Below are 18,260 nucleotides of genomic sequence, written 5' to 3' on the forward strand. Positions count from 1 at the left end.
CTCAACATCATGTGCTCCAATTCTTTTTAATAATTTCTCTTGTTACACATTACCAGAAACATTCTGAAATTCTAAATTTATGACATCTGCTAGTTCTTCCTTATATATTCTGCAAAGAACAACCTCAAAAGCGATCTTGCTTGCCATCAAGACATAGAGAGACACATTTGAACACAAGGCTGTCTGTGGTACATTTTGCTCCTTAATGTCTTGCTCCAGCATTCTGAAACCTAAGGAATAGTTTACATCATTAGTCCTCCTTGATGCACTCAATGACATTGAGTGCACCTTGCATCCTTAGCACTGAGGAAATCTTCACAAGGATATGCCTCAGAAAGGCTGCATCCATCATTATGGACCCCCATCACCCAGAACATGCCCTTTCCTCATTGCTAACATCAAATAGGAGGTACAGAAGCCTGAAGACACATACTCAATATTTAGGAACAGCTTCTTCCCTACTGCCATCAGATTTCTGAATGGACAATGAACCCATGAACACTTCCTCAGTATTTATTGGAAGAAACTCTATCGACGTTTCGGGCCAAGACCCTTCGTCAGGACTAACTGAAAGAAAAGATGGTAAGAGATTTGAAAGTAGGAGGGGGAGGGGGATCAATTAACTTCCGTTAATGCCCCTCCTCCCCTTCTTACTGCAAACCTGATTCACAGTGCTTCTTCCTATAGATGCTGCCTGGCCTGCTGCGTTGCACCAGCATTTTGTGTGTGTTGCTTGAATTTCCAGCATCTGCAGATTTCCTCATGTTTGCTCAGTATTTGTTCTTTTTTTTGCTTTCTTTTTGCCCTACTTATTTAATTTAGTTCTATATTATGAACAAACTATTCTCAAGCTTCCAGAGAGGCAGAAGTATCGATTATACCGACATTTTGATGATGAACTCTGCCATTTTCATGAAGATGACAGAGTTTGTCATGGAAATGTCAGTTATAATCAATACCTGTACCTGGCTGGAAGCCCGAGAACAGTTTAGTCATCATGTATGCCAGGAAAGCACTAGATCCTTTTTTAATTTTTATAATTTTTTTACTGAAATTTATACTTTCGAGTTATGTATTGCAATGTACTGTTGCCGTAAAACATATTTCACAATATGTGTGAGTGATATTAAACCTGACTCTGATTCTGAGGTAATGAAAACTCCCAGGTATGGAATCAAGTAGCATCAAGTAGTGCTTGATAGACGATAGCCGTTCATTAAATTAGAGCTCCTAGATAGGCATATAAAGCAATTTTTAGCACTTACTTCTCCTTGTATGTTAAAATAATAATGAAAAAGCATGAATGATTTGTGCATTGGAAAATAATAGGCATGTAAAAAACATGCATCATGATCATTGTATATTTTCTCATATTCTCACATCTGACTCTGTAATGATGTTAATATTACATTATTCATTATTGCATCCAATGGCTGCTGTTTTTTCCTACATTAAACTACTGACTATGCTTCAAAATACTTTCTTAACTGGGAAGACATTCAAACAGAGCTTTAAAACTACTATTTTGTCCAGGTTCTTCCCTCTTTCTTCATAAATGAACAATGTACATCGGGAAACACAAAACATTGGAGGTAGGAATATGCAATGACAGGGTAACAAAATATGTGATATGAAGAAACTCTTAAGTATAGATGTAATAGTTTAAGCATTTTTGAACAGAATCAGATTTACAAATTATTTTAGATGATAATCTTGTTTTGGTGTAGCACCCTCTCTGTAAAGCTGTAGAAATCCTTTCTCTTGCCTTCAGTGTTGGCTTCTGGAATGCAGGGCTGTTTTTCATTGCTGAAGCTTATAAAGTTCCATTTTTCTTGATTTTTTTGTTTGCTTCTGTTGGCTCCAAACAGGTGATTTACAGTTACCTGCAAACAGCTACTTCAATGCACATTTTCAGTCAGCTGTAGGCTCATAAAGGAAAATTATATTTTGTTTCACTTGTACATTTTTATCAAAATGAAGAAAGTCAAATGACATTTTACATAGATTTCACTCTAGTATTACAACATTTATTTGTTCCTTAATCAGTGGCTAGCAGCAATTTTGATATGTTCAATGTCTGCATCCAGAATATGGAAGTATTCAACATATTCTGTTTAAGTTGTTCCATCTGATGTGTCTTTGGCCATATTGTGGTGCATTAGTGATTTGCAAACTTTCACTGAGATTGGTCCTGCGTTTTTGCACCTGCCTGATAATCTGCTTGTTATGTGGTATGTGTCATTAACTGCTCCAGAGGACTGCAGAGCTCAACATGTTGCTTTTACTGATGATCTCATGGCACACTCCGTCACAGCAGTAAACACTCCATAAGAACGGAGAGAGTTAGTTTGAGTTGTTCAAGTGAGCACATGGTATAGTGTAGAGGAATGATTGGAACTGGACAAGGTGCAAGCTACTGGATGGGATGAGATGTCTCTGTAGCTGTTGAGTATTAAAGCACATGAGTTAGCATTGGTTCACTGGTACACATCTCTTCTGTGCTGAATACCAGTTATAAAGTTCTTATGATTTTCCTTTCTTTTACCTAAACAACATAGTAAATCTTGACATTACAATTGACTAGAATCTATAAACGTAGGAATATTGGAATGTTGGGAATGTCACATTACATTGAACACAATCTGAAAATAGGTTAATATTTCAGGTGTGACTATTCATAAGCTTATTTGTTTTATAAAGGTTTCCAATACCCCATGGAAATGCAGAGAAAGAGCTCATTGTCAACCATTTTAACAAAAGCTCCTGGGAACAAAAAGATGGTTAAAACAGCAAACAAGGTGAGTATTATGCATGTAACTTAAAACTCTTAAGTTTTAAAAGTAATCTTTTATCTTCCTCTTATAGCTTACTATCTTTAGATACAATTGAACTATTGCAGAGTAATAAAAATGAACATCAAAAAGTTTTTTAACTAAATGAATAATTAATTTTGAAGAATGTCATGATTGATACTGTATATTACTCTACTCTTGCAACAAGACACAAGCTGTAATACAACTTTTTATCTCATTTGTATGAAAGTATTTCTGCATTGCACCTTACATTTATCAATAAGATTTATAAAGATGTCTGATAGCAGTTTGTTGAACGTGCAATCTGTCCCGTATATTGGAAAACAAAATAACCGTGGTGATGATCTTTAGAGCATTTTGTAAGTAATATATATTCTAAATGCATCAGAATAAAGAACAATATCCTAAGTCATTAACATGAAGTAAGTAATGTATTTATGTGAGCTCATTGTAATTTGTCTTCAAAATTCATTGCATTGTCTTAGATGTCCTGAATTTCAGAAGTAGACTGCAGCTCTTCGACGTGACTTCATAACATGTTTAACACTACCAACTGGAGATCAGCAATGCAATTGTTCACGCTATAGGACTCAGTGAACCCACTTTGTTTTTCTTTAGGACATGTTTTTGATGTGGTAGGTTAGCATACTATCTCTTTCTATCTCAGATTGAGATATACTGATACGATAAGCATCTCCATTCTACCATTTGTATGGATTCTGTTATGTTTTTGGTACTGGGAAGCTGGGTGGCTGTGAATAATATACACAAGAGACAGAAAGGTGAAGAACAAGTGTGCAGCTGTTTATTTTTCTTGTAAGTTATCGATCTAAAATACCCTCTCACATTATGTTCTGTATGTAACATGCAGGGAAGCTTGAAATCAAGCTGTAAGAGTCAAATTATACATGAATACATAACAAATCACTCCCCCCTTATCTTAAAGGTTTCTTCCCCTTCCCGTATGCAGACCAGCTGCTGAACTATTAATATTTAATAGAGTAATTATCATGTTCAACCAACAACAAAAAAACACTTTGTTTTCTAAACTAGGGGAAGAGGGTAGACTGCCTCTATCCCCAGGCATAGCCCTGGGGATTATTCTGCCCCATGTGCTGCGGGTTAGTCACTAAACTAGAGATTCAATTTGTCTGGACACACCTGTTCCTGTGAGGGTACTGATGACCCGGAAATGATGCCAATGTAATTTAATCTTTTGGTGTACGTAGAGATCTTGGCTTAGGTACTGCTGCATTGTCAGTAGGGGGCACCTCAGAGAGCACAAATGATAGGGGTGCACAGACTTTGGCATTTGATCTTAGTGGAGGTTCTGCAGTCATCGCAGAATCCTGTCCCATTTCTACAACTAGACCCGGATTGGTCAGTTTGTTGGTGTGTTGGTTTTCAGTAGCCTCAAAAGTGGGCAACAGCTGATCAACATGCCTCCTCCAGATGTTGTGTTGTGTTTCCACTGTATAATTCAGGACCAGTTTGTGCCACCGGTATTGCAGGTACCCACTTTGTTCCAGAGATGAAGTTCTGGGAAAGTACTCTCTCTCCTGCTGTGAAACTTCTATACTTTGCTTTGGTGTATCTCTCTGCTTGGGGGTTCTGTTCACTTAGCACAATTTGTTTTGTGTTTGGGGTTCTAAGCAGGTTGATCTGGGTGTGAAACTGTCTTTTCATCAATGAAGTGGCTAGAGTCATTTTGGTGTTGGCGTGTGATGTGTTGCAGTATGTTAGCGAGAAGGTGCTAAGACGCTGGTTGAGGGATCCATTTCCCAGTGGGATTGTTTCATTGTTTGAATCATTCAGCAAGGCCATTAGCGGTTGGATGATATGGTGCTGACTTGATGTGCTGAATACCATTTGCTTCCATAAATGCTTTGAACTCTTCAAACAGAAATTGTGGGCCATTGTCACTTACAATTTGTTGAGGCAACCCAAAATGGCTAAAGATGGAATGTAGCTCCTCAAAGCATTTTTCAGATGTAATATTCTTCAGGATGGCAACCATGGGCCATTTGATGTGTGCATCCACTACGACTAAGACCATGTGGCCTTCTACATGTCTTGCATAATCAATGTGAATCCTCTGCCATGGCTCTTCAGGCCATCCCCATAGATGCAAAGGAGCACACTGAGAAACATTTTTCACTTGCTGACAATATGGGCATGCACTGGCCTTCTCTTCGATGGTTACATCCTGTCTCTTGGCCACCAGAAGTAACTACATGCAATTTCTTTCATGGGCACTACAGCACAATGTCCTGCATGTAGCACATCAAGCATTAGCTTTCTTAATGCTGGAGGAGTGACAACACAGTAGCCCCAAAGTAAACGTCCTGCTTGGACTAAGGGCTCCTTTCATCGAGCATGGTAAGGCTTCATTTCTATGACTGGCTGTCCTTTCTATTCATGAGTTACCGTGTCCACCACTTTAGACAGAATAAGGTCAGTACCTGTGTGCTTCTGGACTTGCATTCCAGTTATTGGAACTGTAGGTACCTCCTTGAAGTAAAAGATCTCTTTTGGGTATGGCTCTGGAGCTGTAACAGCTAAGGGAAGTCTCGATAGTCCATCATCATTCCAATGGTGCACATACCTCCTATGCTTTATATTGTACTGATGTGCAGATAGCAAGAAAGCCCAAAATTGCATTGGATTGAATTGAATTGACTTTATTACCAGACAACATTCCTGGTAGAGTGCTCAGAGGATGTGCAGACTAGCTAGCAGATGTTCTCACAGACATGTTCAACATCTCCCTGAGCAGCACCACTGTTCCAACGTGCTTCAAGGCCGCCAACATCGTCCCCGTGCCGAACAAGTCTTCAGTGTCCTGCCAAAATGACTACTGTCCCGTTGCATTCATATCCAACATCATGAAGTGTTTCGAGAGGCTCGTCATGAGGCATATCAAGACCCTGCTGCCCCCTTACTGGAACCTCTGCAGTTTGCGTACCGTCCCAACCACTCAACAGACGATGCCATTGCCATCACCCTCCATCTGGCCCTAACCCACCTGGACAAAAAAGACACATACATTCGGATGCTGTTCATAGACTTCAGTTCGGCATTCAACACAATCATCCCTCAGAAACTGTTTGGAAAGCTGACCCGACTGGGCCTGAACACCTCCCTCTACAACTGGATCCTAGACTTCCTGACTGGGAGACCTCAGTCAGTCCAGATCGGGAGCAGCATCTCCAACATCATCACACCGAGCAGGGGGGGCACCCCAGGGCTCTGTGCTCAGTCCACTGCTGTTCACTATGCTGACCCACGACTGTGCTGCAACACACAGCTCGAACCACATCATAAGTTCGCCGCTAACATGACTGTGGTGGGTCTCATCAGCAAGAACGACGAGTCAGCTTACAGAGAGGAAGTGCAGTGGCTAATGGACTGGTGTAGAGCCAACAACCTGTCTTTGAATGTGAACAAAACAAAAGAGATGGTTGTTGACTTCAGGAGGGCATGGAGTGACCACTCCCCGCTGAACATCGACGGCTCCTTGGTAGAGATTGTTAAGAGCACCAAATTTCTTGAGATTTCCAGAGATGGGATGGAATCAGACAGAATCACTAAGAGATATTTGAACAGGCAAGGAACATAAGGATACCAACATAAAGTAAGAAAACAGGATGGGCAAATAGGTGGGAATGGGTATGGTGGTTGAAGGGCTGTTTTCTGTACTGTATAACACTATTGACTTTATGAATCTATTATGAGCAACACAAAGTAAATTAGCCCATCAAAAGATGTAAGCAGACAGATAATGGACCACCAAGAAATGCTACACAAAGAAAGGTAAAAAATGTGATGAGACAAAACAATAGTATAGACATGTTACTAAAACATATAGTGGTGGAGCTGTGAAAGATATCAGGGCATTTTTGCATCCATTGTTGATCGCTAATAAGTTTGGCAGTAGAATATCATCCAAATAAGTGGACATCGAAGAAGTTATTTTGAAATTGTGCATATGATCAAACATTATGAATGCTATAACATTACTTTACTATTTTTTCCATTATATTGAAAGTGTATGTGTTTCTCTTCCCAAAAATGTTGCCTGATCTATAGGATATTTTTAATATTTTCTGTTTTCATTCTTCGAATACTCTGTTCAGTTCTGATTACTGCCATTTAAGAACCCTGTGTACAGTTCAAACAAAAACCAGAATGGTGAACATGAAATTTAAAAACTGAGTAACATAAAAAGATTAAGAAAACTGAGCTGTCATTTTGCAAATAAGGCAACTTAAAGACAAGCCTCTTAAAGTATATATGATAGTAAATAACTGAAAGAACTGATGTAATGGTCATTCAGTAACATTCAACTTGAGTGAGTAGAATGACCTTCCTGACATAATTCTGTAATAAATATTTTGTAACGTAACCTTAAGATTTTGTAAGTAGTTTTTTAAAGAGATCTGCTTATCTGACTGAACTTCAAGATGAGCCTCAACACTTCAGCTTGAAATACAGAAGTCCAGTTAAGTTGACCAATGCTTTCTACAGATAATCGCAGTGTAGAACCAGAATTAGATGCAAATCATCATTTATAATATGGGAATCTGCTCATCTGATTGTACTGGGAAATCTAAAGGGAACAATGAAGATTTCTAAACAAAACATACATTTTTAAGATGTAAATAAGAAACATCTGTACATCTGCTTTTTATTTTGTCATGAAAGCCCCAGTGTAGTGGGTAATCCACATATATTGTACATCACATTACATAAATTATTCTCTATTATGTGGCAGTTTTAATGGCATTGGGCAACTAGGTTCTGATGAATTCAAATGCTCACCAAAACAGATTTCAATGGAGGGCAGCTAATTTCCTTCCAGATTTTAACTGTTATTTACTCAATTTAAAACATAAAGTGAAACATCTCTTTAGTTCTGATTATAAATTAAAACAAACCTGAGAACCAGACATATGAGTCAGCAGTACCACATCTATTTGCTTTTTCTAAAGAATGTTCTGCTTTTCAAAACTCTAAGATGTGAAAGAACAGATTGTTTCTAAGCTGGAAAAAAACTGCACAGAGCTATAGTTAAATTGATTAACATTATTATCAAAATAACTACGATGACAAAAATAAACTGCTTTTACACCCTCACCCTTTAATGGTCCTCAAATAGTCAAATGCTTCCAGTTGAAAGAGTACAGAGAAAATTTATAAGGATGTTGCCAGGATTGGAGAACCCTGAGTTATGAGGAAAAATTGAATAGGTTAGAACTTTATTCCCTAGAACGTAGAAGATTGAGGGGAGATTTGATAGAGGCACACAAAATGATGTAGGGTATAGATTGGGCAAATGCAAACAGGCTTTTTCCACTTAAGTTGGGTGAGACTACAAATATAGGTCATGGGTTAAGGGTGGAACATGAGGGAAAATATCTTCACTCAAAGTGCGTTGAGAGCGCAGATCAAGCTGCCAGCAGAAGTGGTGGATGCGATTTTGATTTCAATGTTTAAGAAAAGTTTGGATAGATACGTGGATGGGAGGGGGATGGAGGGCTGTGGTCCCGGTGCAGGTCAATCGGACCAGACAGTTTAAATGGACAGACTAGACACAGACTACATGTGCCAAAGGGCCATTTATGATTCTATGATTCTAATGTGCTGTTGGTACATTGTCTTCTCATTCAGAATTACAGAATTTCCAACTATAATGAAAAGAAAATCATTTTACACATTTTCTAGTACAGCATATGAGCAGCATGTAGGATGAAGTGAAATTTATTCCTTCAGAGTTAGTATCATAATATCAGATCAGATAGAAAAAGAATGATTAATACTTTATCTTCCAACTCCTCAAAAGTTCTGTTTAATGATGGATGTAAACTTTTTAACTTGCAAACAGAAGCCCCTCAGCGAGTTTGCTAATTTAGTTCCTATTTATCATAATTATCAACAGCTAGGTTCTATCTAAATCGACCAATACCTCTGCGACTGAAAGTTGGTTTTCTCACTTTCGGAGTTCTGCTGATTTTGATTTCTGATTTGCCATCGCTGCAATGTTTTTCTTGATTTACCAACATTTGGTAAATTTTATTTACAAGGAAGTGAACAGCAAATGACTAAATTTTTCATGTGGAATCTGCTGTATATTTGACCCTTACTTGTTGCTGTCATGCTTCCTTATGTGTTATGCACTGAACATAATGTGAGAGGGCACTCTGGATAAATGACTTATAAGTATAACACCCATTTGTTCCAATCATGGCCACTGAAGAGCATCCAGTCACTTTCATATCAATGGCATTAAGTAAGGCAGAAAGTCACTATGTCCAGATTGAGTGGAAAGCACTCGCAATTGTCATTGAAGTTAAGAAATTCCATTAATTCCTATTTGGTCGACGACTTACCCCTTGACTTAAATTTTTGGTCCACATGCAGGCATTCCTTCCAACTACGACTAGTCCTTTACTCACCGTGTACCAGTGACAGTGTTGCCAGCCAAAGTTCCAATCTGCTAATTAGATTTGCTGATGACACTACTCTGACTGGCCTGATCTCAAATAATAATGAGGCAGCCTACAGTGAAGAAGTCATCACCCTGACACAGTGGTGTCAAGAAACCAACCTCTCTCCCAATGTCGCAAAAACAAAAGAACTGGTTGCGAACTAGAGGATCAATGGAGACAAGCTCACCCCTATTGATCTCAGTGGATCTGAGGATGAAAGCTTTAAGTTCCTAGGCATAAACATCACCGAGGATCTCACATGGTCTGTACACAACAGTGCCTCTTTCACCTCAGACGGTTGAAGAAGTTTGGTAATGGCACCAAAATTCTAAGAACTTTCTATAGGAACACAATTGAGAGCATCCTGAATGGCTGCATTACTGCCTGGTATGGGAACTATACTTCCTTTAATCACAGGACTCTGCAGAGAGTGGTGCGGACAGCCCAGCGCAGCTGTAAATGTGAACTTCCCACTATTCAGGACATTTACAACGACAGGTGCATAAAAAGGGCCCAAAGGATCATTGAGGACCCAAGTCACCACAACCACAAACTGTTCCACCTGCTACCATCTGGGAAATGGTACCACAGCATAAAAGCCAGGACCAACAGGCTCCAGGACAGCATCCTCCACCAGGCCATCAGACTGCTTAATTCATGCTGGTCAACTGTATTTCTATGTTATATTGACTATCCTGTTGCACATAATATTTATTATTAATTACGATAAATTGCACATTGCACATTTAGATGGAGACGTAACATAAAGATATTTACTCCTCGTGTAAGTGAAGGATGAAGGTAATCAAGTCAAGTCAAGTCACATTTATTGTCATTTCAACCATAACTGCTGGTACAGTACATAGTAAAAATGAGACAACTTTTTTCAGGACCATGGTGTTACCTGACACAGTACAAAAACTAGACTGAACTACACAAAAAAAAACAGAGAAAGCTACACGAGGCTCCGAAGCATTCGGGCTCTCACGACCAGACAATGTAACAGTTTCTTAACCCAAGCTATCAGACTCCTCAATACCCAGAGCCTGGACGAACACCTTGCCTATTGTCCTGTTTATTATTTATTGTAATGCCTGCATTGTTTTTGTGCACTTTACGAGTCTTGTGTTGGTCTGTAGTCTCGTGTAGCTTTCTCTGTTTTTTTTTGTGTAGTTCAGTCTAGTTTTTGTACCGTGTCATGTAACACCATGGTCCTGAAAAAAGTTGTCGCATTTTTACTATGTACTGTACCAGCAGTTATGGTCAAAATGACAATAAAAGTTGACTTGGCTTGACTTGACTTGACTTAAGCTGTGAACATAGCAGAAGCCAGCAGAGCAACCCTGATTTGCAAGCTTCTGTGACAAATAAAATAAAATACTGATAGAATATCATGACAATGCAATTTTGGTGGAATTTAATCTTATTTCCCTTTAGGGCTTTACTATTTCTGATCTAATAATGAAAATCAGAAATATTTAACCTTTTTTCACATGAGAAAAATTAATACATATGGTAATGTTATAATCTGAAATAGTATTTAAACATAAAACATTTATTCATAATCTAACGGCAATAACATACAGATTAATGTTAAGTATCTTACAAGGGTTAATTTTTTAAACCCAAAAGTGGAAATATTATCTCACTAGTTATTACATTTATAATTTATACCTGTTTTTACAGTATAGTTCCACACCCACACCCCACACCCCTCCAACACTTTTCCTTGCCCATGAGTGAAGAATTGCCAAAATAAAGGGGGTGAGATGATTTTGAAAGGCTGAAGATGGCTAACGTCTACTTTGTCATTAGGTCACATCTGGAATTTCCAGTTGCCGGACAATTTCCCTCCACGCCACTCCGTCCCGACACTTGTCCACAACATCCCTAGTCTTGTCCAGCTTGGTCCAATCCTTGATGTTATCCAGCCACAATGTTCTTTGCCTTCTTCTTCCTTTTTTTCCCTCCACCTTTCCATATAGCAAGTCCGACAAGATGTTATCTATCCGCGTAACGTGTCCACAATAAGCAACTTTCAACTTCATAATCTTCTTCAGCAGTATCTGTGGTCTATCAACTTCGGACAAAACTTTCTCTACCCAGCTGATCTTCAACATTCGTTGATAGCACCACACTTAGCATTAATTCGTTTCATGCCATCCTTCTTCAGGGTCCATGTTTCTGATCCATACCTCAGCACTGACCATACGTAAGACTCGAGAAAGCGGATTCTACTTTGGTTAGCTACTTTCCGATTCCACAGTAGATCTTTTAGATTCATGAACTGGGTCTTAGCCATACCTATTCTCTTTCAGATCTCAACTTCACATGGTCCGTCATTTGTCAGACAACTGCCAAGATATTCAAACTTTTGCACCTGTTCAATGTCTTGTCCATTCACTTGTAACGATACCATCATGAATGAGTCTTTAGTGTTTGTTTTGCTTACCACCATCAATTTTGTTTTCTTAGAGTTGATTTTAAGTACGTAATCAAGGCTTTTCTCATTCACTTTATTCAGCATAACTTGCAGTTTGCATTCGCTGTCAGCTAACAACGTGGTATCGTCCACATACCTGATGTTATCCACCTTCCGGCCTCCCACTGGAATACCTGTCTCCTGATGGTCGCATTCCCAAAAAATTCATTCTCCGTAGAAGTTGAACAAATCTGGCAATCCAACACAGCCTTGCCTTAAGCCTCATTTTTTTTGTAATTTTTTTTATTGAAGTTCATCAAACATTTCCATAAGATGTATTTCAGACATTGTACATATATATCATATAATCATATACATCACAAAATCTCCACGAAATATTTATCTGAGGTATACACTTACAGAACTATGTACAAGTAGGGAATGATCTTTTTTTTTACAACAGATTCATTGATTTGTGAGAATAAAATCAGGCCTATGAGGCATTATGTAGTTAAACCATTTTTCCCAGTATGAATCAAATTGTTCCAGCTTATGATTAACAGATGCTGTTTTCTTCTCCATTTTGTAAATGTCTATTGTAATTTCCATCCATGTATTTAAAGTTGGGCTCTCCTGTGACAACCGTTTCCTAGTAAGAGTCTTTTTACCAGCCACCAACAGTATATTCATTAAATATTTATCTCTTTTCAACCATTCTTGAGGTATATATCCAAAATATATGGTCTTACTCTCCAAGGGTATTTCACATTTAAAGATGTCTTGTAGGGCATTGTGTATCCCCCTCCAATAGTTTTTGATAACAGGGCAGTCCCAAAAAATATGATAATGATTTGTATTTTGATTTCCACAATTTCTCCAACAAACAGGGAGGTTACTATTATAATGGGATTTTTGAGAGGGTGTAATAAAATATCTTATCAAATTTTTCCATCCAAACTTCCTCCCTTTCTTTCAACTGGTACACTTCCATTGATATCTCCATATTGTTGTCCATTCTTCCTCAGATATAATTATCCCTCCTTCCTTCTCCCATTTTGTTTTAATGTATGAAGTCAAATGTTTTTTCAGATTTGACAATCCCTTAAAAATGCTCGAAATGATTCTACTACCATTATCTGAATGATATACTTTTCTAAAGAGCTCTATCCAGCATGTCTTTGCCTTGGTTACATTTTTAAGCATCTTATTAACATATTGTCGCATCTGTAAATACGGATAAAAATCATGTTTTTCTAATAAGTATTTCTCTTGAAGCATTTCAAAACTGAACAGTGTTCCTTCTTTCATTATGTTGCAAAGAGCTGTTGTTCCTTTAGCTGTCCAGTCCTTAAATCTAGCATCCAATTTATTTGGTGTAAAATCCGAGTCATATGCACACCATTTAAGAATTGCAATATCTCCCTCTAGATTATATTCTTTTATAGTAGTTTTCCATATTTTAAGAGTTAATTTCACCCATGGATTATCAATAGTATTTATGTACCTTTGCAGGTTGTTATCAGCCAAAATTGCTTGTATGGGGATGGGAAGTACCCGCTCCTCAATGTTTTTTCTTTGAGCGTCATATGATGGGTTGCGCCAACATATCACAACTCTCAACTGTGCTGCAAAATAATCATCTCTAAGAGAAGGCAAGCCGCATCCCCACTTTTCCTTTGCTGATTGCAAAGTTTTGAGATGAACTCTAGGCCTTTTACCCTGCCAAATACACCTTGATAGCATCTTGTTCCATTCATTGAATTGATTTTGATTAATCTCTATTGGTAGGGTCTGAAAGAGATATAACAGTCTGGGCAGTATATTCATTTTAATAGACTCAATCCTTGAACTGAGACTGAAAAAAGGAATCAGGTTCTATCTTCCCACATCTTCCTTAATTTTTTTATATAAAGGCTCATAGTTATATTCTGATAATTTTGCCAAATCTTTTGGCATAATAATGCCCAAATATTTGAAAGACTCTGTGCCATGCCCAGGGGTATCGACTTTCAATTTCTCTTGGTGGGCTATAGTAGTATGACAGTAATTGGGTTTTATCTATGTTGATCTTATATCCTGATAATTGACCATATTGTTCAAAGGATTGCATCAATTTAGGTAAAGACTATGTTGGTTGCCCTAGATAGATCAAAATGTCATCTGCGTAATAAGCCAATTTATGCTCTGTCCCTTTAATAGTAATTCCCCTATCTTCATGTTGTCTGATGTATTTGAGCTAATGGTTCCAGATATAACGCGAAGAGTAGTGGTGACCATGCACAACCCTGTCTCATGCCCCTTTCTAGGGTAAAACTATTTGATAAATATCCATTGATTTTAATCCTAGCAGTAGGATTGTCATATAGTGATGTAGAGTTTTAATAATTTTGTCTTGCAAACCAAATCTATGTAAAACTCTGTAAAGAAAATTCCAATTAACCGAATCAAATGCTTTTTCAGCATCCACGCTTATCACTATTGCTTCGATTTTATTTTTTTGTATATGATCCATAATGTGAAGTGTCCATATATTGTCTTGTGTCTGGCGTTGTCGTATAAAACCTGTCTGATCATTACGTATCAGTATGGGTAGAAACTCCTCTAATCGTTTGGCCATGATGGAGGTAAATAACCTATAATCTACATTAAGAACGGATATTGGTCTAAATGACCCACATTCCATTTTATCCTTGCCTTCTTTCGGTATAGCTGAAATTATCGCTTCCTTCCAACTGGGTGGCATTTGTGCCTTTTTTAGAGCCCAGTTCGTTGTGGGGAGTAAAACAGGAATTAACTCATTTTTAAATTCTTTGTACCACTCTGCCATATACCCATCTGATCCTGGTGACTTGCTTAATTTAAGCCTACTAATTGCAGCTTTTAATTCAAGTTCAGTTATGTCAGCAGTCATTGTTCTATTTTGTTCTTCACTGAAAGTGGGTAACTCTAGAGAATTCAAGAAGGTGTCAATTTGGTTTATGCTGGAATTTTGGATTGTAGAGTTTTGTAAAACACTTCAAAAACTTCTTGAATTTCACTTAGCTTATTTTTTATCATTTTCGTTCTTGTGTCCCTAATTCTATGAATTGTATTTTCTGCTATCTTTTTTTCAGTTCCCATGCCAGTATTTTCATAGATTTCGATCCACTTTCATAATGTCTCTGTTTCAGAAACGTTAAGTTTTTCCTGATTTCTTGCATAGCCAAACTATTTATTTCATTCCTAATTCTTTTAATTTCCCCTAATGTATCCTGTGCCAAATTCAATTTGTGTTTTTTCTCTAGTTCCTTCAGCCTATTTTGTAATTCCTCTAATGTTTTATTCCTTATTTTTTTCTTATATGAAGATATGGCTATAATTTTCCCTCTTAAGACTGCCTTCAGAGTATCCCATAAAATGGGAGGTGAAACCTCTCCATTATCATTCAATTCTAAGAAGAGACCAATTTCTTTTTTAATTTGTTCCTTAAAGTACGAATCATTGAGTAGACTTGAATTTGGTTTCCAAATAGTATTCTTTGGTTGTAGGTCAAAATCAACAGATAAATATATAGGTGCATGGTCACTTACATCTATTGTCCCAATTCCACAGGTGTTTATTTTGCCTTTGTCTTTTCCAAATGTTATGAAATAGTCTATTCTTGTATATACAGGATGGGGAGCAGAATAATGAGTGTAATCCCTTCTGTCAGGGAAAAGGTCCCTCCATATATCAATTAAACTAACATCCTCAAAAAGTGTATTAACTTTCTTATGTAAAGATTTTGTTTCATAGATTTTTCTATTGGAATAGTCTAAGTTTGGTTGTAATTGTAAGTTTAAGCCTCCCCCACATATCAGGAGACCTTCTGTTTCTGTTACCATAATATCAGTAATTTTCTGAAAGAAACCAATATCACTTCCCGGGGGTGTGTATATATTCAATAGAGTAACTGAATTGCCATCTATATTCCCCCTTACCAGAATATATCTGCCCTCTTTATCTCCCATTTCAAATACTTTTTCAAAATTTAGCTTACTTGAGATAAGAATAGCAACTCCTTTCCTATGTCCTGATTTATATGAGGAGAAAAACAGATTAGTGAAGCCCATTCTCTTTAGTTTTTTAAGCTCATTATCACTTAAATGAGTTTCCTGTAAATATACTACATGGGCGCGTTCTTTTTTCATTTTGGATAAAATTCTCTTATGTTTGATTGGATTTAATAGCCCATTTACATTAAAAGAAATGAATTTTACCTTGTCCTTAGACATCTATATTAATCTGTCAATGTATCATTGAAATTAGAATAAAACTTAATCAATCTACTTCCTGAACAAATAAGAACCAAGAAACGCAAATAATAACAAAAATGGCAATGAATGTGTGATTCCAAGGCTGAGGTCTCTAGTAGATGACCCTGCGTTGAGCTAGAGAAAATGTCTAGCTGTGGGGGATAACCCCTCCTACTTGTGAGTTTAGGGCCCCGATTGCAGTATTCATAAAAGTCAGTGAACAAATCCATTACACAGAAAAGATTTCCCTGTGTACTCCCCCCCTATATATATATATATATATATATATATATATATATACATACTGATATACACATATATAGATATACACATACATACACACACACACACACACACACACACACACACACACACACACACACACACACATACACATATATGCACACACACATATATATATATATTCTCATTTTGGTGGGGAAAAAGGAGTAAGTGAGCGAATAGAGATAACAACTAAGTAATATAAAATCCACATTATAGTAAGTATTTCTCGAGATAGGTATATCATCGTGTACTTTTGCTTCTGTTTAGCTTCTCAACATTTTTAAAGTTAGCTAAACCTTATGGCTCTTCTGAAGAGGGTGAGGACTGTCTTTGGGAAACTCCTGGTCTCTTCCTGATATATTTCTCTCGGCTTCCTCCCGTCTCCTGCCTTCTCGATTCTCACATTATTTCCCAAGCGGAGCGGGATAATTTCTCAGTCAGGCTTTCCCTCGTTTTGGTCATGCTGATGTGTAACCCTCTGGCCTTCATGTCTGTAGTCGCCTCTTCTACTGTCTGGTACAACCACGTCCCATTGTCATAAAACACTCAAAGTTTAGCAGGGTACGGAGTTTGAAATCTAATCTTATTTTGCTTTAGTACTCGCTTTACTTCAGAGTATTCTTTGCGTTTCTGGAGGACCGCGGGGGGGGGGGTAATCTTGGAAATATATTAATTTATCCTCTAAAAACACTCTTTTCTTACCCTAGGCCCTTCGTAGAATCTCCGCCTTGGTGCTGTACTGAAGGAATTTAATTATAATTGAGCATGGCTTTCTATCCTGGGTAGGTTTTGGGACTAATGCGCGGTGGGCTCTTTCGACTTTCAGCTTCATAGCCGGGGAAAGATCCAGCGTGTCCCGCTGTAACTTTCCGACAAACTCCATCATAGACGAGCCCTCCACTCCTTCGGGAACGTTGTAGATTCTGATATTTTTCCGCCGTGATCTTCCCTCCAGGTCATGCAATTTACCTTCTTGGTGATGTATTATTTTTATTGTCTTACTCAGTATCCATTCCACGTTTTGAACATGATCTTCCACCTTTTCAATTCGAGTCTCTGCCACCGCTATTTTTTGATTAACGCTGGCAAGCTCTGCCTTAATATCACGGAGCTGCTGCTTTATATCTTTCTGGATCTCCATTATTTCTTTCAGGATTTCGAAGATATTCGCCGCTTTACCTGAATGAGGCCCAGCGTCTGCCTCGCTAGCACGCGGTCGGGTAGGAGAGCCGCCCGCTGCACTCCTCTCGGACGCAGGCTCTGCAGTGTCGTTTTTTTTATTTCCATTTCTTTTCCCCATTCTTGCCCTTCTTTTCAGTTCAAATATGTTTCGAAAAATATTATATTTGACGGGTTAACGAGGCTTAATATGCATTTTTCTGGAGGAACTAGTGACTTAAGCTGCCATTCTCGACGATGACGTAACCGGAAACCCACCTTACGCCTCATTTAATACGTGCCCATGGTGATAGCTCATTTTCTACCATGACCGCCGCTTTCTGATTCCTATACAAGTTCCTTATTATCTGTACATTCTGCCATCCCAAATCGTACTTGTTCAGCACCTCTATTACTTCCTCATGTCTTACTTTATCAAAAGCCTTTTTGTAGTCAATAAAACATAAGTAGATGGTCTTTTGTGCCTCAATGCATCTCTCCATGATGTTTATCATCACAAATATTCCTTCCCTTGTTCCTGAGCCTTTAAAAAACCAGACTGTGTTTCTCCAATTTCATCGCTGATTGTACCTTTCATTCTGCCAAACACTATTTTCAACATTAGCTTGACACAGTGAGATATTATGCTTATCATCCTGTGTTTGTTACACTTTATCATCCTTGGCTTTTTTGGTAAGGCGATAAGTACCGATTTGAGAAAGTCCTCCAGAGGATTTCCTGTCACATAACTGTTGTTTAATATCGCTAAAGGGTTTGGTTTTTCCTTCGGACCAACTGATTTCAGAATTTCAATAGAAAT

The 18,260-nt window shown here is 37.9% G+C and overlaps 1 protein-coding gene across 1 annotated transcript in view; it reads left to right on the forward strand.

Annotated features, from left to right (window-relative positions):
- The window catches only part of LOC132379690 (uncharacterized), a 168,094-nt gene that overhangs the window by 106,852 nt on the left and 42,982 nt on the right, over positions 1-18,260 (forward strand). The window contains exon 8 of the mRNA XM_059947949.1: positions 2,701-2,798. Coding sequence (XP_059803932.1) covers positions 2,701-2,798 — 98 coding nt within the window. The remainder of the gene's footprint in view (positions 1-2,700; positions 2,799-18,260) is intronic.

The sequence above is a fragment of the Hypanus sabinus genome, chromosome 22 (genome assembly GCF_030144855.1).
Source record: "Hypanus sabinus isolate sHypSab1 chromosome 22, sHypSab1.hap1, whole genome shotgun sequence".
In the NCBI taxonomy this organism is placed as follows: domain Eukaryota; kingdom Metazoa; phylum Chordata; class Chondrichthyes; order Myliobatiformes; family Dasyatidae; genus Hypanus; species Hypanus sabinus.